At 38.0% G+C, this 24582-nt stretch overlaps 1 protein-coding gene across 2 annotated transcripts in view; it reads left to right on the forward strand.

Annotated features, from left to right (window-relative positions):
• Nucleotides 1-24582, forward strand: part of PLEKHH2 (pleckstrin homology, MyTH4 and FERM domain containing H2) — a 106622-nt gene that overhangs the window by 66611 nt on the left and 15429 nt on the right. For both annotated transcript variants that reach the window (XM_070798573.1, XM_070798574.1), the window contains 8 exons: nucleotides 1526-1634; nucleotides 2542-2654; nucleotides 7028-7207; nucleotides 9062-9159; nucleotides 11106-11283; nucleotides 12179-12334; nucleotides 15536-15633; nucleotides 23556-23697. In XM_070798573.1, coding sequence (XP_070654674.1) covers nucleotides 1526-1634; nucleotides 2542-2654; nucleotides 7028-7207; nucleotides 9062-9159; nucleotides 11106-11283; nucleotides 12179-12334; nucleotides 15536-15633; nucleotides 23556-23697 — 1074 coding nt within the window. The remainder of the gene's footprint in view (nucleotides 1-1525; nucleotides 1635-2541; nucleotides 2655-7027; nucleotides 7208-9061; nucleotides 9160-11105; nucleotides 11284-12178; nucleotides 12335-15535; nucleotides 15634-23555; nucleotides 23698-24582) is intronic.

Below are 24582 nucleotides of genomic sequence, written 5' to 3' on the forward strand. Positions count from 1 at the left end.
TTGATGTCATAAGAAAGACTAATCTTATGTCCAGAAGTTTTTTCTCAGTGTTTTCTTCCAGGTGTTTTATGATTTCAGGTCTAGTATTTTTTATTCCTTTTGGAGTTGATATTGTGTGTTGTGTGAGATCAGGGTCCAATTTCTTTGTTTTGCATATGGATACCCAGTTTTCCCAGTACCATTAATTGAAGAGACTATCCTTTGCCCACTGTATTCTGGCAACCTTATCAAAAATCTGTTGACCATATATGCATGAATTTATTTGTAGACTCTATTCTGTCCCATTAGCCTAATAGGACAGTCATTAGGCCCATTAATGAACTTACTGTCTGTTTTTATTGCAGCACCATACTATTTTTATTATTGTAGCTTGGTTATATATTTTGAATTAGGAAGTATGATCTCCTCAGCTTTGTTCTTCTTGCTCAAAATTGATTTGGCTATTTGGGATTTGTTGTGGTTTCAGATGAATTTTAAGATTGTTTTTTCTGTTTCTGTTTTTTAGAATTGGGATTTTGATAGAGATTACTTTGAACCTTTATTGGTTGCTTTCAGTAGCATGGACATTTTTAATATTAATTCTTCCAGCCCATGACTGGATGTCTTTCCATTTACTTGTGTCAACTTTAGTTTCTTTCATTAGTATTTTATTGTTTTTGTTGTATGAAGCTTTTGCCTTCTTGGTTAAGTTTATTTCTAAGTATTTTATTCTTTTTTTTATTTTGGCTATTATTTTGGGATTGTTTTCTTAATTTTCTTTTCAGACAATTCATTGTTAGTGTATATGAACACAATTAATTTTTGTATATTGATTTTGTGTCCTGCAACTTTGCTGAATTTATTAGTTCTAACAGTGTTTTTATGGAGTCTTTAGGATTTTCAACAAGTAAGATAGTGTCATCTGCAGAGATAATTTTACTTCTGCCTTTTCAATTTGGATGCCTTTTATTTCTTTTTCTTGCTCTATTGCTGTGGCTAGGGCTTCCAGCAGTATGGTAAACAAAAGTGGCAAGAGTGAGCATCCTTGCCTTGTTACAGATCTTACAGGACAGGCTTTCAGTTTTTCATCATTGAGTATGATACTAGCTATTAATTTTTCTTAGATGACCTTTATTGTGTTGAGGTATGTTCCTTCTGGGTTTTGTTTCCTTCTTTAAATTTTCTGGACTTCTTAAGTATTTTTTACGTGTTATTTGTATGTATGAGGAATCAGATTTTAAATTTGATAGAATTTGTTGTATTCCTTAAAAGACTGTTAGTTATATTTATTCTAGCCTCTTAATGTCATATTACTTTCTTAGTTTTCTTATGCTTTTCTAAGAAAATAATAAAAATGTGAACAATGGGAAAAAGGCATTATGAGCACAATTCAAATGAGCCTAAGTGGCTTTTAGTTTTATCTAAAAATTAAGAGTTCTTTTTTCCAGTGTCAAAGTTTTCTACTGTCTATTCAAGTTGTTTTTTCCTTAAGTCATCAAAAACTGTATCTTGGTAACATCTCTATTAATATGTTTTAATTTTTAAGGACACTTGGCTTTATCATCTGACTGTCGCAGCTGGAAGTAACAATGTGAATGTTGGATCTGAATTTGAACAACTTGTTTGCAAGTTGCTAAATATCGAAGGGGAACCTTGTAAGTTTATAATGTATAAGTCTTTATAGTTTATGAAATGGGCCCTAACCCCCTTTGCCTAGTAGAGTTTTCCTTTTGTGGATTCCTATTCTGGCTTTGCTTGTCATGGGCTAGGATTCTCACTGTGGTTCTTCAGCTACAGGGGCACCATCATTCATCAACATGCCATATCCTGTCTCACCTCTCTGCCTTTGCTCACGTTACTCCCTCTGCCTGGACTGCCCTCCCTCCTTCACATTCCCCACCAACCTAATGAAATCCTATCTACTTTAGGAGGTCCCCCATCCAGCCCACCCCAACTCAGCAAATGGCTCATGAAAGGTGCCTAATAAATATTAAAATTATGTCCCCATGCACTTTACCATTTAACCCTTTCATAGCATTTGTTGCTTTGCACTGAATTTTTTTTTTAAATGGCTGAAGTTTCCCCATTGATAGTCTAGATTCTAAACTCTGCTCACATTTTATTTGTGATCTGGCATAGGAATTCAATAAATGTTGATTTTAGGAATGACTTCAAGTTCTTCTTTATCTTTCTATCTTCTCCTGCTCTAGTTTCTTCTCTGCAACTTGCCCCCAGCTCCCTTTCATGTACAGTCATCTCCCTACCTAGGTCACCAATCTTTAGCACATTTAAGCAACATAACCAATGTCCTGATAGACTTGTTCTGGCCTAGAATATTTGTACCAACCTCGTCTAACTTTAATTTATCCTAAAGAGAAATATGAGAATCCCCAATGGCCTAGAAACTGAAATAAAATAATGTTATCAGAGGTTTTTTCATGACTTTTATGACTTAAATTGTGAGCCAGGCCTGAATGAGCTAATTTCTAAAGGGCTAATTTAATGTGAGGCCCAAGTAAATAATTCTTTCTGTTTCTTATTTACATTTCATTTTGTACTTAGCCTCTCAGATATGGAGACACCCTACTCTGTGTCACAGCAAAGAAGGAATCATTTCCCCTCTGACGACACTACCTTCAGAAGCTTTACAGACAGAAGCAATTAAATTATTTAAGGTAAAATTTTATGTGGCATTATCAACAAACTTGAAGTTAACTTTTGCCGGGGCTTCCCAAATGGTGCTAGTGGTAAAGAAGCTGCCTGCCAATGCAGGAGATGCTAGAGACACGGGTTCGATCCCTGGGTTGGGAAGAACCCCTGAAGAAGGGCATGGCAGCCCACTCCAGTATTCTTGCCTGGAGAATCCCATGGACAGAGGAGCCTGGCGGGCTACAGTCCGTGGGGTCGCAAAGAGTCAGACATGACTGAAGTGACTTAGCACAGCACATATATCATTAAGCATTTTAATAGGAAAAAATAAAAATATAGGTTATACAAGAAAATTCAAAATATGACAATGACAAAGAAAATATACTGAAATAAAGTTAGACGAATTTATTATGCTTTCTGTGTGAGGATTTGAAATTTCTATGATAAACTATAGTTTGGACCATGTGAAAGACTTAATATCAGAGTCATTTTCTCTTCAGCTTCTCAGATGGAGAGATTTCTGACATCACCATACCTCACTATTGGGAGAGGAGTCAACACTCTTCCTCTTCTCCAATGCTAATATGCTCAAATTCTTATTACTCAACCTCTATTAAGTCCCTGATCACTTGAAACTTGGCAGTTATATCATTCTTTACCCCTGCCCCACTGTCCCCTGGAGAAGGGCATGGCAACCCACTCCAGTATTCTTGCCTGGAGAATCCCATGGACAGTGGAGCCTGATAGGCTACAGTCCATGGGGTCACAAAGAATCCGACATGACTGAGTGACTAAAACTTTCACTTTCGTAACATTTTCACTTTCACTTTCCATTATCTCTGTCATCAGTCACCTTCTGGTAACTCCTCAAATGTCCTTAAGGATTTTGGCTCCTAACTCACATTCTTTCTCTCTGCCTTAAACTTTGCCATTACACTAAATGACTTTGCTATCACTTTGCTCACCAATGCCATGGCCTTAAGATTCCTGACCTTCTCAATGTCAGTAAGCTTGCTGTCTACCCTGCTTCACCTTTCCATTCTCCATGTCCGTACCTTGACCCCAACATGCCTCATAAGTACACCACTTCTAAAATCTTAAATCCTAATATATCTGTCTTTAACCATAATCTCTTAGCCCATGAGCTCTCTTACTTTCTTACTCTTCCATTTCTCATCCTCACTAAGACCTTTTTTTGAGCAATTTATTTTCTTTGAGATCAAGAAAGAGCACTATAGTTCCTTGGGATCTATGGTCCCATGCGTTCTTCAGCCAAACTCATACCCTCACTGCTGTGGTCTTGCCTGCTTCTGTATTAATTGCATGTGTCATGCTAGAGAGCATCAAATATCTGTGGGGACTGGAGCCTGTGTAACTCTATGGTCTTCACTCCTCAGGGCCAACTGTCTCTCTTTGCTTGTCTTTGGTCACATCCCCTCAAACTCCCTACTCAATAATGCTCCTCAGAACAAATTTAACTTCATTGGAAAAATTAGAGGGCATCAGAAACGATCACCTCGAATCTCTCATCCCAAGAGACATTGTTTCATCTGTTTCTTCCTCCATTACTTCAGTCTCAGAATATAATGTATCTTCTATGGATTCTTGTCTTGACTCTGTGCTGGCACCTTGGTACTTCATTTTCCCTTAGTCTCTTAGAGGCTTCAGTTTTTATCTCTTCTTTCTCTTTTTCTTGCCTATATTCCTCCCATCTCAAAAAATTATTTGTTTACTAGATAATACTAGGGAATTGTTAGTTTGGGAAGTGGATGATGTTGACATGATGCTTGTGTGGAAAAATCTTTGTCAGCTGAAGAGCCCTACTGAAGTATTAGTAAAATAACATGATATACATTAAAATACTACAGACAAAAGTGAGTACAGAGATTGAATGAAACAAGTATGGCAAAATGCTTGTGACAGCTGTTGACACTAGGTAATGGGTACATTATACTATCCTCTCTACTTTTGTTCATGTTTTAAAAATACCACCATGGAGTGTTTTTAAAAATCCACCTATAGAATACACAAATACCCAAAGTAAGACGGACTTTATACAAATATATTTGAAAATCTGGATGAAGTGATCAACTATATAACAAAATATAAATGGCCAAAACCAATTACACAGGTGAATAAAAATTTAAACAGGGGAATTTACCAAACTTTGTAAATGTAGATAATCTCAGTGCTGTTCAAGGTGTCCCAAAGTATAGGAAAGAAAGAAATTTTGTAAAATTGTTTTCTTTTACTTTGTTTTGGGTAAAGCTCAAAGCTTATGTACATATCAAAATATGTAGGAGTAAAGAGAATGTTATAAAGTATAAGATGCTCACCATCCAGCTCCACAGTTGTCAACCTATGACCAGTTCTGTTTTATTCTTCCTATCCCTGTTGCTCCCCAAGACTGGGTTATTTTGAAGCAATTCTCAGTCATCATGTCACTAGATTCTCTCTGTGAAGTAAGTATTATTTTTATACCAAACCCCAGAAAATACTATAGAAAACAGAGCATTTCATACAAAAACTAATCAAATATTAGTCAACAGACTCCAACATCATGTTAAAGGAATACTAATCCTCGGACATATGTATGCTTATCACTGATCCCTGTTGATGTATGGCAGAAATCAACACAATATTGTAAAGCAATTATCCTTCAATTAAAAATAACTTTAAAAAAAGAATGCTAATCATGACTAAGAGAGATTTATTCCTGACCGTACTAATAATTGGCTTCCCAGGTGGGTCAGTGGTAAAGAATTCGCCTGCCAAGCAGGAGACACGGGTTTGATCCCTGGGTCGGTAAGATCCCCTGAAGAAGGAAATGGCAACCCTACTCCAGTATTCTTGCCTGGGAAATCCCATGGAGAAAGGAGCCTGGCAGGCTACAGTCTATGGGATCACAAAAGAGTTGGACATGACCTAGAGACCAAGCAACAACAACAACATACTAATAATTAATATTCAATTTAAATGATCTAAACATTCCAACTACAAGGTAGAGGTGGTCAGAGTGTATAAAAAAGCAAGATCCAACTATATCCTGTCACAAGCAGTACTATTTTTGTTTCCTGACATTTCTTATAAGAAAAAAAGACTAAGATTTTTAAATAGCCCTCACAAAAGATTTCACTCCCAGCACTTCATTTTACTCTCAGATTTCAATGTCACTAATAAGCCCAATGTATTTAATTCATTGAAACAAATAGACATGTAAAACACCATAACTGAAGTTATTTGATACATTTGTAACAGTAATTTGGGGTTGTTAAATTAGCATGCGTATATTTTTTAGAATTCATAGAACATTTTATGAGTATTGAAGCTGCTTCCCATGCCTTTAGGCAGTCCATCCCAAACTTCCTCAAGCAAGAGTTTTCTAGTCAACATCAAAATGAAATTTCACAGTTTTATTACAGTGAACTATTAAAATGAAGAATGATAAGTATTAATATCCTACTTTGGAAAATGTTTAGGAAAGATTATGCTATAACCTTTTCCTAGTAACCTACTCTAAAATTTAATCTCTTTGGAGGAAAAACAGTATGTATTTACATTAACTTTAAGTTATTTAGGCTACTATTTGCCAAAATACTTTCCTCAGTAAACTAGTTCTTAAAGATGCCAATTGATATTACTAGAAAAAAATAAAAATGAGAAGAGATTGAACTCTGTTCTGTGTAGAGAGTATAAACATAAACAAGAAAATATCTTGTCTTTATGAAGTTTGTATTCCAGTAGACTCTAGGGGCTATTAATGTTCCATATGCCCTTAAAAAGAATGCATATTCTGCTCAGAGGTGGACTATTCTACAAATTAGGTCAGGTTGATTGATAGTATTGTTTAGGTTTTTTAAATCCATACTAATTTTTCTACCTGCTTGTTCTCTCAGATGTTGACAGGGGGTATTGCAGTCTCTCACTTTAATTGTGAATTTTGTCTATTTCTCTTTACAGTCCTATAACTTGTTGCATCATGTATTTTGAAGCTATATTATTAAAACATTTAGAATTGTTACCCCTTCTAGATGAGCTGACCCCTTTATCATTGTAAAATGATGCTCTTTATCTCTGGCAGAATTCCTTGCCCGGAAATCTACTTTGTCTGATATTAATGTCACCACTCCCGATTTCTTTTGATTAATGTTATCACAATATATCTTTTCCATCCTTTTAAACAAAAACTTTTGCTAGTAAGAGAATCAATATAATTCATTCAGGATGGGGAGCACATGTATACCTGTGATGGATTCATTTTGATATTTGGCAAAACTAATACAATTATTTAAAGTTTAAAAATAAAATAAAATTTAAAAAAAAATTTTTTAAAAATTCATGCAGAATAAATCTTATCCTTTCTCACCCCGAGTATATCTGTTTTTTTCATTTAATTCAGACCTGCCAACTTTTTATAAATGCGGCAGTCGACTCTCCCGCAATTGATTACCACATATCTCTAGCCCAGAGTGCTTTGCAAATTTGTCTGACACATCCTGAGCTACAGAATGAAATTTGCTGTCAGCTCATTAAACAGACAAGATGGAGACAGCCACAGAATCAGCCAGGACCACTGCAGGTATGTGTTGAAACATAAACACGCAATTTTGAATGATGTTGTTTTCCTGATTGTAAGTATAATACATATTCAATATAGACATTTGGAAAATACAAAAAGTATGAAATGGAAAAACAACTATTACTATTTCGATGCATATCCTTTCAGTTTATATAATCTATAAATGTATATATGTGTATATTTATACACTCACAGTTTTTCACATTACTAACATTACAGTGTGCATATACTTTTTAAAAACTATAAATTTCCCCTATAGCCTTCAGCAGTCTTCAAAACATTAATACTAGTTGCATTAATATCAACTGCTACATGTTTAGGTTTTTCCAATTACCTTTCCTATAATAAATACCACTACAATAGACATCTTTGAACCTAAATTTTGTGTGCAAGTCCAGTGAATTTCATTGTGTCCACTTCTGGAATTTTCCATATCTTCAACAATATTCAGTGTAATTCTTCTGTTAATTTCTTTTCAGGTAAAAAGTAGTACTTCACTATTGATTTTGTATACATTTCCTTAATTATTACAGTCAGATTTATTTTCAGGAGGGTTTTAGTCACATGTGTTTACTCTTCAATGAATGGTTCTTTTAATCTTTGCTTACTGACTCCCTGTCAGTCACAGGATAAAATAGAAATTTCTTACCCTAGACTCTCAGAAGTGGATCTAGGTTTTGTGGGACTTGAAACTTGTGCAATGAATACTAAGAAAAAGAATACAAAATTTATTACTTTTACAAATTTTAAAAGAACAAATGAGCATGTAATATGACTATGGCAGCTCATAGGGCCTGCCCCAGGGATTTGAAGGGGACCTGTGCTTGAGTGGGGTTCTGAAACTTAAGCTTCATGTCTATCAGGGGCCCTTCATAATCTGGCTCCAGTGGCCTCCTCTTTCTCCACTTCATTTTATACATCCTGTCTCCAGTGTACAGTGAATGAATAAACTCTCCTCATTCTTTGAACAACCCTGCCTTTGCATTATCCTTCACCTGGCAATCCAGATCCCTCTGCATTCTTCCTACCTGTGGACTTCATAGTCCAGCCCAAGCAACATCCCTCCCATAGATTCTTTCCTGACTCCTGCATCAGTAATCATTCCATCCATTGGTTATACTTAAAAAAGCATTATTACAGTGTATTAGTGATGCTGTATTATAGATTACTGTTTAAATATATATATATGTATGTAATGTCTTCTCCTAGATCATAAATTCTTAAAGGGCAGGGCCTTTCCCCCTTCTCCTTTTTTGTATGACATTAAAAAAAAATATTGAAGTTATACTTACTTAATTAAAAAAATTAAGATACAAAATAGAATACAGACCAGAGCAAGAGAATAATAAAAGTCATATATAACTCTATTACCTAGAGATACCTCTGTTAATATTTTTGTGCTTGCCCCTTGTTTAGCTATGTATGTATATATGTATGGGTAGATAGGTTTTGCTTTTTGTGTAAATTATTTTTTTACTACTTTTCAATTTGCCCTTTCTTAGTGCCATTACTTATTCAGTGAAGGAGTTAACACATAAATGAACAAAAGGGAACAATTTCCCTAACCTTCTTGTACAATATGAAAAAGGATTACCATATAATATCCTCTGATACCCCAGTTGTAGATAACTGAATACATAACTAGATGGATTATGGTTCTGACCCCATATGAAGCTTTTATGCTTTTATGTATTACAATGCTCTAAGGAGATGATGTCTATGTGGAAAAAAGCAAAAACATTTTGGGATCAAGAAAGACTATTATCATCCCTTCGCTCTCTCAGTCACACTCCCCCTGACTTAGATCTCTGATGACCACATGGTGTCTGACCTGTGATGCTTCTCTTTGTCCAGGGCTGGCAACTCTTGGCGCTCTGTGTTGGGCTCTTCCTTCCCCATCATCCTTTCCTGTGGCTCCTCAGGCTCCACCTAAAGAGAAATGCAGATTCCAGGTATGCAGAGTTCTAGCCAACTGCACCATTTATGTGGCCTCTATGTCTGCAATAAGTCATAGGTATTTAGTAACCTGCCAGGTACATTTGTGGAAGAATGTGTGAAACAAATGTTGATACAGGAAGCCTTTGGTTATCATTTATGCAGAGCTAGAAAGATATTTCCTTTGTTACGTTAAATCTCTTATGGAAGGTTGCACTAAAAGCTTGAAAAGCTGACAAAGAATATTTTAAGTTAAAAGTCTATGTACATTTCAAGTATGAATGTCTTATCCTTAGTGGGTGTTCATCCAATAAAAGCAATTATTTTGTTTCCTTATTTTTTCTATTACTATTTTCTTCACATTTAATTCTTTTATGTAGAAGACTTCTCTGATAGTTTTCCCACCTTTTATAATTGCATGTGTTTGAATTGCCTCAGAATTTATACTCCTTTGAAAAAGACTTTTACAATTCACTGTTAGAATGGCTTTCTTACAGTGGGGCCTAGGGTGCCCAGCCAAGGGTGATTGGGATCATTTTGTCCAAGAGGTTCATATTAGGTTGTTTAAATAGACTCTGGGACTCAAACAAACGATGAAACAAAAAAACAGCTTGGAAGCAGTAGGAAAATATCTTCCAGCTCATAATATATTTTTGAAGACTCTGTCATCAAGGTCATGTGATTACAATGGTAGTCACTGAGAACCACCCACCCCCTACAAAGGTGAGATTTTAAAGCCCACCTAAAAGGCACTTGAATGCACATATATTTAGGTACATTATCAATCTGGTTTTATAAGTGAAATGAAAATCATATGTAGCAAATAAGGACAAATAAGATCTCTATCCAGCTTTTACCGGATTTAGTTACCCCAGTGGTTTTGTTTAAGGCTTAACATTTTTAAAGAAGTACATGTTTTATAAAGAAGGAATATTTATTTATTTGGCTGAGCCAGGTCTTAGCTGTGGCATGTAGGATCTAGTCCCCTGACCACATCAAACCAGTACCCCATGCATTGGGAACGCAGATCTTAGCCACTGGACCACCAGGGAAGTCCCAAGGAAAATGCATTTTTATTTTTGTTTGAAGATATTTTCTTATCTTGCTCAGCAGAAATGGCATTAACCTCTGTGTTCTTCAAAAGAGAACTCTCTTCATCATGCACTTCATAAGTTACCCTGTTCTAGTCTTTATACGGAGAAGGCAATGGCAACCCACTCCAGTACTCTTGCCTGGAAAATCCCATGGATGGAGGGGCCTGGTGGGCTGCAGTCCATGGGGTCGCTAGGAGTCGGACACGACTGAGCGACTTCACTTTCACTTTTCACTTTTCACTTTCATGCATTGGAGAAGGAAATGGAAACCCACTCCAGTGTTCTTGCCTGGAGAATCCCAGGGATGGGGGAGCCTGGTGGGCTGCAATCTATGGGGTCGCACAGAGTCGGACACGACTGAAGCGACTTAGCAGCAGCAGCAGCAGCAGCAGTCTTTATACAGTTATTTTCTTTATATTTGTTAATATAATCACTATATGTTGACCATGTAATGTCTGGTAATTTTAAATTTATTTTGTGATTATAATAATAATACAATAATGATGAAGATTGCTTTGTGGGAAGTCTGGTTTAGTCGGTGGTGAAAGTAAAGACACTAGAATTTGAGAAAAGTGACAGCAGTTAATATTATCACTCCATGATGATAATATTATATTAATATATATCAACATTATATAATATTAATTTTATATTTTATATTATTGTGATTATGATAATTAACATTGTCTAATATTAATGTATATTAATATAGCAGTTAATATTACCATTCAATAATGATAATATAATATTATGCTGTCAACATTAGCATGATACATTGTAATAATGTACACCAAGGGAAGTTTCCTTAATGGTTTCATATATCTTAATTAAATTTATTCTTAGGTTTTATCTTAAGTTTTGTATTATAGGACAGAATTTGGAAAATATGCCATTTACTGCCAGAGATGTGTAGAAAGAACACAACAGAATGGAGATCGAGAAGCAAGACCCTCAAGAATGGAGATTCTTTCCACCCTTCTTCGAAACCCATATCATCATTCCTTGCCCTTCAGTATCCCTGTGCACTTCATGAATGGAATATATCAGGTAGATTAGACTTTCTACCCAGTGAGCACGTGCTTAGCCCAGAATCCTGTGTATGACCTCTGTGGTGCTGAGAGGTGGGCCTGTCACCCTACTTCTGTCAGCAGCTGGCAATTATAAACATGCAAATATATTAGATTTCCTGTCAGCACAGTTGAGTTTTGAAACAGTTTTGCTAAAAAAGGATGCATGCTAAAAAATCCATATTGAATGAAATAAGGGAGGATTTTCATTACCATTATAATTCTGATGGAGAAAAGCAAAAGTACTTCAGTTGAGGGCTTCCCCCAGCAGTGTACCGGCTAGGTGAGAAAATGATTACTGACATGGGGTGTGTACAGGCTTAGTCCCTTTAAAGTCTCCACATCTTAGGAATTCTCCAGAAAAACTGTCCAGGCCCTTCCAACTCACATCTAGGTGATTGCCTATTAACTGAAGCAAACATTCCAAAGCTGGCAATTAGTCTTTGTAGCTCTAAGCCTTTTATCATGGAATTTAGATACTTAACTGCATATTAAAGAAACAAAAATTGAATGCTTAAAAGTGTTCATATGTTTAAGTGTATTTCTCTTTTGTTTTTTTCCCTTTGTTTGAAGATTACATACTGTTCTGTAGTTCATAATGGGCCAGCATAATATCTCTGCAAGAAGTTTATAGCTGTCAAATGATCTTTCTATTTTGAATTCATGTCTGTTGGCTAAAGCCAGGAATTCTTATGTCAGGCTAATGACTAAGATGACATTAATTTTCTCCAATGGAACTTTGAAAAAAAGTTAAAGCACCTAGATAAACATATGTTATCATTAATCATGCATCAGGTGTGCCCTGTTTCCCCCCTGAAATCTAGGTTTGAAATGTGTGTACCTTTTAAGAGAAGGACTATGTTGTTTCTGTTTAGGTAGTTGGATTTGATGCATCCACCACAGTGGAAGAGTTTTTGAATACTTTGAACCAAGATACAGGGATGAGGAAGCCAGCACAGTCTGGATTTGCATTGTTCACAGATGATCCTTCCGGCCGGGATTTAGAGCATTGTCTTCAAGGAAACATCAAGGTAAAACCAACTCCTTTTAAGGAGGCAGACCCAGCAAACAGCAAAGAAGTTATTCTGCTATTTGCAAAAAGTTTTAGTTCAAGAATTTTCCAAAAATATAAGCAATCTAATCTTCATGATAAAAAAATATTGTTGGACTTTGTTGAAGCCAAGGAATTCTGAATAAAATCTGTACACACATACATTGTTGTTGTTTAGCTGCTAAGTCATGTCCGACTTTCTGTGACCCCATAGACTGTAGCCCACCAGGTTCTTCTGTCCATGGGATTTTCCAGGCAAGAATACTGGAGTGGGTTGCCATTTCCTACTTCAGGGGATATTCCCGACCCAGAGATCAAACCCATATCTCCCGGATTGGCAGGCAGATTTTTTTTACCACTGAGCCACCAGGGAAACCCCTCACACACATACATCGTACGTGTTAGAGAGAGGAAGAAGATTAATAATAGTAATAATACCCTAGATATTAAGGTAGAAAGAGTGGAGGTATGGAAACTCTAATAAAATGGTTTTCCATTATTTTCATTCACTCAGCAGTATCCATTTAACAGTATAGTGTGTCCCAGGGCTTCCTGGGTAGCACAGTGGTGAAGAATCTGCCTGTCAATGCAGGGAACACAAGAGATGCAGGTTTGATCTCTGGGTCAGGAAGATCCTCTGGAGTAATAAATGACAACCCACTCCAATATTCTTGCCTGGAAAATTCCACAGACAAAGGAGCCTGGCAGGCTACAGTCCATAGGGTTGCCAAAAGTGGACACGGCTGCACACTCACGCACACACGTTGTGTCCCAGGAGCTGGAGCAGACCCTTTGGGGAATATAAAGAAGGAACAGAAATATTCCCTGTGCATAGTGAACTTCTAATCTGCTTAGGGAAGAGTAGCTTTATACACTGATAACCTTAAAATTGAAAATGATAAATAGTTTAAGAATGTGGTGAACATTCTACAGAGGAAAAGATTACATTCAGTGGAAATTAGGGAAGATCTCAGCTGGACTTTGACTGGTAGAAAATGTACCAGGCTTCCCTGGTGGCTCAGATGGTAAAGAAACTGCCTGCAGTGTGGGAGACCCAGGTTCAGTCCCTGGGTCGGGGAGATCCCCTGGAGAAGGAAATGGCAACCCACTCCAGTATTCTTGCCTGGAGAATCCCATGGACTGAAGAGCCTGGCGGGCTTCAGTCCATTGGGTTGCAAGGAGTCAGACATGACTGAGCAACTAAGACACACAAGAAAATGCACCTGTGGAAATAAAGAAGCAATTCCAGACATAGGGAAGATCATGAGCAAAGACAGAGAATTGGAAGATTCTTTTTTTTTTTAATTTAATTTAATTTTTTTTTTTAATTTTATTTTATTTTTAAACTTTACATAATTGTATTAGTTTTGCCAAATATCAAAATGAATCCATCACAGGTATACATGTGCTCCCCATCCTGAACCCTCCTCCCTCCTCCCTCCCCATACCATCCCTCTGGGTCGTCCCAGTGCACCAGCCCCAAGCATCCAGTATCGTGCATCGAACCTGGACTGGCATCTCGTTTTATATATGATATTTTACATGTTTCAATGCCATTCTCCCAAATCTTCCCACCCTCTCCCTCTCCCACAGAGTCCATAAGACTGTTCCATACATCAGTGTCTCTTTTGCTGTCTCTACACAGGGTTATTGTTATCATCTTTCTAAATTCCATATATATGCGTTAGTATACTGTATTGGTGTTTTTCCTTCTGGCTTACTTCACTGTGTATAATAGGCTCCAGTTTCATCCACCTCATTAGAACTGATTCAAATGAATTCTTTTTAATGGCTAAGTAATACTCCATTGTGTATATGTACCATAGCTTTCTTATCCATTCATCTGCTGATGGACATCTAGGTTGCTTCCATGTCCTGGCTATTATAAACAGTGCTGCGATGAACATTGGGGTACATGTGTCTCTTTCCCTTCTGGTTTCCTCAGTGTGTATGCCCAGCAGTGGGATTGCTGGATCATAAGATTCTTTAAAAATGTTTTCTGGGTCATAGTAAAATAGCTTTAATGAAGTTGCCATCTAGCAATGGCAATGATTAAAAGCACAGGATATAGAACCATAAGGAACCTTAGAGAAATAACCCACTTATTTTGCAAATGAGGAAACTGAGGTCTAGAATGAAAAATAATGTATGGCAAATCAAATAGCTGGAACCAGGTCTGGATCCTCTTACTTGACGTGGTCCTAATTGCTCTTGGGAATAAGCACCTTGTTATGGAGTAAAGGCACTTCTCTGATTTGGAGATGGAATATTTGGGGCAAGGCAAGGGATGCACCCATGAGTTTAGAGCATATAAAACATCAGTACTTTCATTTCAATCCCCAAAGCCCAGCTCCATTTGCAGAATGATCTGTTGGATCTACATGGGTTAAATATGCGATATGTTAAAACTCATACTTAGTTCCTTAGGAGTGCTGGTCAGAAGATAGGATTTCCACCCCACTCCCACCTGTTTCTTCAGCAGCATTTTGAGGCATCTAGATAATGAATGTCTTTTTCTTTGCAGTTTCAAGTATATCCTGTTCAGATCAACAATTCCAAATGTAAATTTTTGAGACAGACATTTCTTGAATACTTTTAATAATTGATCAAGAAGATAAGCTAGTATTTTTGGTTGACTTGAGCTGAGTAAATAAATATTAGGGGCTTTGGTGAATACTTGCTTACCCCATAATTTTAAAAACTTTTATTTATAATTCTGTAAATGACAAAATTTTTAAAATTTATCTTGTTCCTGAAGGATTTTTGTTATTTCCCCAAGAACCTTAACATTATATTTCAGAATTCTTTGGTATAACTTCAGTTATTCCAATCTTTTTAAACTCAGAAGGTGGAAAAATTGCTTTTCAGTGACTAAATCATGAAAAAATTCCTGGAATCTTCTTGTTTCCAGTCCCATGCAGTCCTTCATTAAGTTTCCTTTTTGAGTAAAAAATTCATGGCCATAGTCCAAAGTTAATGTGTGTCCAAAAGGATAAGAGGACCAAAGAGTGATTTATAATTAAATTCTAAACTCAGAGCTGCAGAAGCTTAAAACAGAAAGCTTCAGTCCATTTGGTTTGATTGCACTAATTGAAAATTTTCAGTCTGTAGACATGCTTGTCTTCAAAAAATACCCAATGTGAAAAACATTATGAATCTCCATTTTCTGCTTCCCTTCTAGATTTGTGACATTATCTCCAAATGGGAACAGGCTTCTAAAGAACAGCAGCCTGGAAAATGGGAAGGTACGAGAACTGTTCGTCTCACTTATAAAAACAGGTGTGTAATACCGTCGCCAAGTGCCAAAGTAAGAGTATACACTTATTTTCAAACCATGCACCTAAAATTTAGTTTCCTGTCTAATAGCCTTAAAAGTTATATTTATTTATATGTTTTCCTAAAATGGTAGCTCTATTTCTGTAGGAAGAAACTGTCACCTAAAATTTTGTCTCTAATTGTATTCTTTTAATATCATGAATAATTATATTTTATAAAAATATGTATTTGGACAAAGATTAGAAGAAAACTATAAGGAAAAAAGTAGTTGCTCTCTTAGGGTAGTTGATAAAGTTTGTCACTTTCAAAATTTCCTTTAACACTAATATTACATTTTTTCCGTAAGACTGAATATTCAAATATCCTACTGCAGATCTGTAATAAGAGTCGTTTGTTTACCCAAGTCTTTTAGAAGTGGTATGTTCATATTCATTCATTCTTGTTCTTTCATATTCTCTCTTCCTCTGTATTTATTGAGCTTCATCTGTAAGCACTTAGCTGGATGCTTTTGATGAAATGATAATACAAACACACACACAATCCATGATCTTTGGGAATTTGCAGGCTAGTGAGGAAGATGGTTGTTAATTTTTCTCTGAAAGAAAAGCACATGGCTGTGTGAGAGCACTTAACAAGAATCCTGTCCTAGACTGGAGACTTTGGGAGGCTCTTTGAGGAAGTGATGCTTAGGTCAAGGCCAGAAGGAGGCTGAGAGTGAAAGCATTGAAACGGGTGGAAAAGGATGTACAAAGCCTGTGGAGGGAGGCTAAGCAGTGTTTCAGGAACTGGGAAAGAGCTGGTAGGACTGGAGCACGTACTTTCTCAACAAATAAAACTTACTTTAGTATTTATTATTTATTTTTGGCTGTGCCAGGTCTTTGTTGCTCTGCAAGGACTTTCTCTAGTTGCAGCAAGCAGGGGCCACCCTCTAGTTGCGATACATGGGTTTCTCATTGTGATGGCTTCTCTTGCTGCAGAGCACAGGCTCTAGTCCTGGAGGAACCTGTTCCCACTCTGGCCCTTTGGTGACTGGCACGAAACAACAGCTGGAAGTTATGGACCTTCTAGATGGTTGTTTTAGTTCTGTGGTCGCTGGGAGCAGTGATTCTCAAAGTGTGGGTCCCAGATCTGCAGCTTCAGTATCACATGGAAACACATCGAAATGCCCATTATTTGGTCCCACTTCAGACCTATTGAATTAGAATCTCTGGGGAAAAGGCCCTGGAGTCTGTGTTTTAACAATTCTCCAGGTGATTCTTACTCATGCTAAGTTTGGAGAAGCACTGATCCAGAGGTCCATGTTGCTGCCTGTATCTTTTGTGGAAGGAAGCCAGCTCCTGGACCTGACCTGCTTGGTTTTTTTATGTATTTAGAAGAGGTTCAGGAATTCTCATTTGTTTTTGTTGGCACTAAATGGAATTAAGTCCATGTCTAAGACTATTGCTAATAATGCATATCTTACAAATGCTGAATACATACTGATTTTGACTATGATGGCCACAGTTGGAACCAAAATGAAATGGATGAAGTGGAGAAAAGTGGTCTGAAAGAGACATAAGAATAATGTGCCAGCTCTAGCAAACTCTACCAGGAAGGACAAAAGCAGTCATGAATAACACATTGCCTTTTTAACAACAACAACAAAAAAAACAATTTCATGACAATATCTTTGACATCAGAAGAAAAGCAACTCAACTATAAGGTTTAATTTTTAACAGGAATCTGAAATGGCTGGGTAGCCACAGCTAGAGTAAGTACTGTTTCTAAATGTGATCATGCTTTGCATATGTGTGTAAATAGCTTAGGAAATGAGCCCTAATGCCCAGTGACACAGTTAGGAGGGGAACTGGCTGTGACCTACCACACAGCTACAGACTTGATTCCTCATCTGTCAAGCAGCACAGTGATAAGCAAAACTAAAGCACCACCTCTCTTTATCATGGAATTTTTATTTATGTTTAGTAATTTATAGAATTTTAATTATTTAGATTAGAGGTTAAAGATCTAATTAATAGGTTTTGAACTTGTTCTCATTTGGAAAACTCTTTGGTAATAAAACTATTTGGTAATGTTTAAATTCTGTTCATATTTATTAATAAAACACTTATTTAATTTGGTCTCTTACTGTCTATTTGAAATTCTAAAATCAAGGCATGTTTTTAACAAAACTAAGCTGGCAAGGGTCTTTCCCTAAAGAGAACAGCTCTTCTTTCTCCCCTCTTTGAAACAAAAGTTTATTATCAATAATTCTGTGTTATCATTTTCTGGAGCATAGTTTAAGGTTCCCATCTCTGCCACCTTTAGTGCACTGTGAGAGCATGTATATTGAATCCTAAACCAAGAAGCCTCTTGACAGGTCATCTAGTTTATCCCGTTTCTTCCAGCTGTGTTCACACCAAAAAAAAAAAAGCTTCCTGTTTGAAGAGACTTTTGTGAGTCTAAAGACCTCTAGAGAAGAATCATCATCATAGTAGTAGTAATAATAATGACCACCAATATTTATTGAGCACTTAACCATATACCAGGCCCTGTGCTGAGCTCTTTATGTGCATCATCTCATTTAATCCTAACAGCACCTCTCAGTAAGTATTATCATCCTCTCCATCTTATGTTTCAGAGGAAACTGAAGCTTTAGAGAGTTACACCATTTACCCAAGGCTACAGAAGGGTTTTTCAAGGTTTTTCTGGCAAATAATTTCCATATTTTTAAATTCTCACCACCATTCATTTATCCATTCATGCCATAAACATCTGTCCAGTGTCTGCCAGTACCAGGTCTTATTGAAGCCCTAGAGATTCAAAGGTGAATAGATGTTTCCTGCCTCCTAGAGTCTTAGAGCTCATGTAAGACATGAATTCTTAGTAATGTGACTAATGCCATGGCAGTCACACTCTAGCGGAGCAGTAAAGAACATGGCCTCTGCGGAGAAACTGCTGGATTGGCATCCTGGCTCCCCCACTCGCTCTGTGGCCATGAGCAAGTCACTCACCGTCTCTGGGCCTCAGGTCCCCTAGACATGAAATGGAGATGAAAACAGTACCTGCTTAGGGTCACCTGAAGGACTAAATGTTAGCAGATGTAAAGCAGTTGGATCAGGGCCTGCTTACACAGTAGATGCCCCAGTGATATTTGCTCTTACTGTGAATATAACATGTTTGTGTGCAAGATGTTGTGGGAGCAGAGAGGAAGGCTTCACAGAATGATGACTCCTGAGCACAGGAGCGGCCATAGAGGCCGGAGGAGAACAGGGAAGGCGGGACCGGTCACAATTGCAGGTTTTGTAGTGTTATCAGCAGGCCATGGTGGACAGAGGAGTGAAGGAAGGTGAAGGGAGAGTGAAGGCAGGCTGCTTCCTCAATAGGCTTACGTGGTGATGAGAAAGGCAATAGGAAATACATGCTCTGAGGACTGAAATCGAGCAGGCTGGAGGCTAGCTAAAGGGTTACCCAGCAGTACCGGGAGAGCCCTGCCCCATTTGGAGTGGTGTGTGTTTGCTGATACTGGTCCACACAGTGATGTGGTTCCCATTACACGGTATTGTTTCCTCGACGTCAAGTGAGGACATTTGGGAATGCCCCTGCCGGGCAGTGTGTGCCCTCCTGCTGTGACAGAAGCCCCACTTCTCTGCTTCCGACCCCCTCAGGGTTGGGGAGCAGTTGGAAGCTAGTCATATTGGGACAGACTTAGATCGTGGTCCCTGAGGCCTTTCCTATTCAAGATCTGTGGATTTGATTTTCTGACTTCTTTATCATTTTGGGGACTCGTTAGTTTCTCTTCACATTCTCTACAAATCCCTGTATAGTTGTTGGAGCCCAAACTGTTCCATTAGGCGCTTGAGCCTATGATTCCTACAAGTTGTGTTCCTATATGTGTGTCTGGAATTGTTTTTCTCTTCTGTGCCCATAGTGCTTCATCTTCCCTTCCCAGGTGCTGTCTTACTGGCATGTCAGAAATTATAGAAGCACTTTAGCTCTTCTTGTCTGTAGCCATTTGAACATTTGGTTCTTTTCTCCCTCCTATTGTATTACCAATTCAAACTTTTACCAAGAACCTTCCAGTGGCTCAGTTCAGTTCAGTTCACTGGCTCAGTTGTGTCTGACTCTTTGCAACCCCATGAATCTCAGCACGCTAGGCCTCCCTGTCCATCACCAACTCCCAGAGTTTACCCATACTCATGTCCATCGAGTCAGTGATGCCATCCAGCCATCTCATCCTCTGTTGTCCCCTTCTCCTCCTGCCCCCAATCCCTCCCAGCATCAGGGTCCTTTCCAGTGAGTCAACTCTTCGCATGAGGTGGCCAGAGTACTGGAGTTTCAGCTTCAGCATCAGTTCTTCCAATGAACACCCAGGACTAATCTCCTTTAGGATGGATTGGTTGGATCTCCTTGCAGTCCAAGGGACTCTCAAGAGTCTTCTCCAACACCACAGTTCAAAAGCATCAATTCTTCGGCACTCAGCTTTCTTCACAGTCCAACTCACATCCATACATGACCACTGAGAAAACCATAGCCTTGACTAGATGGACCTTTGTTGGCAAAGTAATATTCCTGCTTTTCAATATGCTATGTAGGTTGGTCATAACTTTCCTTCCAAGGAGTAAGCGTCTTTTAATTTCATGGCTGCAGTCACCATCTGCAGTGATTTTGGAGCCCCCCAAAATAAAGTCTGACACTTTCCACTGTTTCCCCATCTATTTCCCATGAAGTGATGGGACCAGATGCCACCATGATCTTAGTTTTCTGAATGTTGAGCTTTAAGCCAACTTTTTCACTCTCCTCTTTCACTTTCATCAAGAGGCTTTTTTAGTTCCTCTTCACTTTCTGCCGTAAGGGTGGTGTCATCTGCATATCTGAGGTTATTGATATTTCTCCCAGCAATCTTGACTCCAGCTTGTGCTTTTTCCAGCCCAGCATTTCTCATGATGTACTCTGCATATAAGTTAAATAAGCAAGGTGACAATATACAGCCTTGACATACTCCTTTTCCTATTTGGAACCAGTCTGTTGTTCCATGTCCAATTCTAACCATTGCTTCCTGACCTGCATATAGGTTTCTCAAAAGGCAGGTCAGGTGGTCTGATATTCCCGTATCTTTCAGAATTTTCCACAGTTTATTGTGATCCACACAGTCAAAGGCTTTGGCATAGTCAATAAAGCAGAAATAGATGTTTTTCTGGAACTCTCTTGCTTTTTCCATGATCCAGCGGATGTTGGCAATTTGGTCTCTGGTTCCTCTGCCTTTTCTAAAACCAGCTTGAACATCTGGAAGTTCACAGTTCACATATTGCTGAAGCCTGGCTTGGAGAATTTTGAGCATTACTTTACTAGCATGTGAGATGAGTGCAGTTGTGTGGTAGTTTGAGCATTCTTTGGCATTGTCTTTCTCTGGGATTGGAATGAAAACTGACCTTTTCCAGTCCTGTGGCCACTGTTGAGTTTTCCAAATTTGCTGGCATATTAAGTGCGGCACTTTCACAGCATCATCTTTCAGGATTTGAAATAGCTCAAGTGGAATTCCATCACCTCCACTAGCTTTGTTCGTAGTGATGCTTTCTAAGGCCCACTTGACTTCACATTCCAGGATGTCTGGCTCTAGGTCAGTGATCACACCATCGTGATTATCTTGGTCATGAAGATCTTTTTTGTACAGTTCTTCTATGTATTCTTGCCACCTCTTCTTAATATCTTCTGCTTCTGTTAGGTCCATACCATTTCTGTCCTTTATTGAGCCCATCTTTGCATGAAATGTTCCCTTGGTATCTCTAATTTTCTTAAAGAGATCTCTAGTCTTTCCCATTCTGTTGTTTTCCTCGATTTCTTTGCATTGATTGCTGAGGAAGGCTTTTTTATCTCTCCTTGCTATTCTTTGGAACTCTGCATTCAGATGCTTATATCTTTCATTTTCTCCTTTGCTTTTTGCTTCTCTTCACAGTTATTTGTAAGGCCTCCTCAAACAGACATTTTGCTTTTTTGCATTTCTTTTCCATGGGGATGGTCTTGATCCCTGTCTCCTGTACAATGTCACAAACCTCCATCCATAGTTCATCAGGCACTCTATCAGATCTAGTCCCTGAAATCTATTTCTTACTTCCACTGTATAATCATAAAGGATTTGATTTAGGTCATACCTGAATGGTCTAGTGGTTTTCCCTACTTTCTTCAATTTAAGTCTGAATTTGGCAATAAGGAGTTCACAATCTGAGCCACAGTCAGGTCCCGGTTTTGTTTTTGCTGACTGTATAGAACTTCCAGTGGCTACACTTAGCTAAATAAACCCTAGTGCATGATAGTGATGAGTAAGACATAGTTCTTAACTTCAAGTGAAGGAAATAAGTAAGTACAAAAATGTTCACATGCCAGAAAAGGAGGGCTTTCATTTTAAATTTTATTCTTTTTGTTCTATATTGCTTTGCTGACATTATTTTGAATTTAGAATCTATTTCTGTTACCCAGCCATGTTCTTCTACCAGTTAACAGTTTGCCATCATGCAGACACAGATAATTATTTTTTTCAAGAAACCACTCTGAATGATGGCCCAGGCCAGTGATTCTTAAGCTGGCGTGAACAGAAAGAATTACCAGAACGGTGGGGAAGAAGTGCTTTTCAAAGTACACCCCCCATGCTTCCCCTGAGATTCTGACCTGCTCCCCTCTCATTTCTTGCTGTTTGAGATAATTACCATGAGAAATTTTGTAACTGATGATAGTGTGTCCTCTCCTTAATTGGATGGAGGAAAAAAGGCTGGAAATCCACTTATAGTTAATTGAGCACACACCTGACAGATGTCGGATCTAAATCTCTCTTTTCCTGCCACAGTGTTGTCAGGACAGTGTTAGGGTATGTCACTGTACTGCTTACCCGCCGCACTGTCGCAGCATTTACAGTGTTTACAGGGCTCTCTGCTTGCTCTGTAGCCTAGAGTCAGACCCTTAGAAACCTCATATAAAGAAGTGGCACAGGACTTCCCTAGTGGTCCAGGGGTTAAGAATCTTCCTTGCAATGCAGAGGACACGGGTTCAATCCCTGGTTGGGGAACTAAGATCCCATATGCCGCAGGGCAGCTTAGCTGGTGCACTGCAACTACTGGAGCCCTCGCACCGCAACTACAGAGACTCCACGTGCCGCAAGGAAAGATCTGCATGGTGCAAAGAAGATTCGGCATGATGCATCAAAGATCCGACACAGCCAAATAAATAGATTTAATTTAAAAGAACAAAGAGACAGTACAGTGATTAAATACAGAGGGTCACTGAATTGGTGAAGACCTAGGCGAACAAAAGCCAGATCATATTTCAACAAGTTATAATGAGAGCCTGTAAACTATATTTGAGATCCTAGGGCTGTTTATCAGAGTGGCCCAAAAAAAGTCAAAACATTTAAATGTGCAGTTACGTTTAGAGAGATGGACTCTCTTTTAGATTCCTGGAGAGCTGCCCCCATTTGACCATTTGATACTGATTTTTTTTTCAGTTTTATTTATTTATTTTCTTTACAATATTGTATTGGTTTTGCCATACCACCCTGAACGTGCCTGATCTCATCTGACATTGATTTTTAATTGAAACCTTCATTTCCTATTCCCTGTTATGTCCATGGTGTGTAGGAAAGATCATGAGTGTTCTTAAAATAGAGTTTATACAGCCCACTGGCATCAGGTCCTTCCTCAGTAGCAGCTAAGGTATTTCAGGGCATAAAAATAGCACAGAAGCACCCCTCAAGCTCAGCCTCAGAGCAGTTTTTCTCAGTTTGCTGGTAAATGTTATAAAGAATAGAAATAGAGGTCATCAACAGATCGTAATGATCTAGGTTTGTATCACTGAGAGAATATTGTTAGAACAACCCCGTATCAGTCCTCTGGATTTCTCTTTACCTTCTTCTTTTGTAAGTATATCATTTAATGAAAATTTTCCTCTTTTTTTTACAGATTATATTTCTCAATGCAAGTTCGAGGAGAGACTGATAGAGAAAAGTTGCTGTTAATGTATCAGACAAATGACCAAATAGTAAATGGACTTTTTCCTCTGAACAGGGACCTGGCATTAGAAATGGCAGCTCTTTTAGCTCAGGTAACTTCCATGCTATGTAGAGCAATATTTTGTAAAGATAAAATACTAATCTCTTCACTGAATTAAACATACTAGAACAATAAACCTTTCATAATTCTTTAAATTCAGTTTGCTGTGATTAACACCTTAAGTATCACAGGCATTATGATTAAAGTTTGACTCCCATTGCTGACAATTGCAGTGATGTAGAATGAGATGATGGATCATAAAGAGAAGCTAGCTTCTTAATTGCCTTGGAAGTATCCCACTAGGTTTTGCATTTAATAAAGGATTTTGAGTGTTGAGCTATGGGGTTGTGGATGCCTTGCTGAAAATGTTCAGGAACCCAGTAAGATCATTCTTTTAAAAAGCTAAAACATTTTCTTCTATTGATACTTGCCTGTTATATCAATTAAGATTAAATTAAGATGACTATAAACTGCACATGCAAATTAATAGTGACAATCAAAAAAGAAATATTCGTATTATTTGTCCCTCACATAGAAAGTGTTGGGGCCCAGGGCAGTCTGCCGCCAAATATGCCTCAGTGGCATGTTGATTATTTTGAAATAAAGTTACTTTAGAAACAACTGGTGGCGAAAAAAATGATATATACTTAAAAAACACTCTAACCTCCCTCTTTTGCCCTAAAAGCTGAAAATAAATCTCCCATGTGAAGGTGTCCTCCCTCTAGGAGGAGGATAGAAAGCATCCTTGTCAGCAGTTAGGGAATTCAAGGCTAAGAAAGATGTATAAACAGTTACTGCTTCACTAGTCTTCTACCCCAAACACAAGCCTTTTTGTTTTGTTAGATCTTGGTAAATAATTGTTTCTTTGTCTAAAAATGATATATAAATAGCTTGCTTTGGTCATTTCAGGGGTTTTGTATCTATAAGCGGGCTTCCC

This window comes from Bos indicus, chromosome 11 (genome assembly GCF_029378745.1).
Source record: "Bos indicus isolate NIAB-ARS_2022 breed Sahiwal x Tharparkar chromosome 11, NIAB-ARS_B.indTharparkar_mat_pri_1.0, whole genome shotgun sequence".
Taxonomy (NCBI): Eukaryota; Metazoa; Chordata; class Mammalia; order Artiodactyla; family Bovidae; genus Bos; species Bos indicus.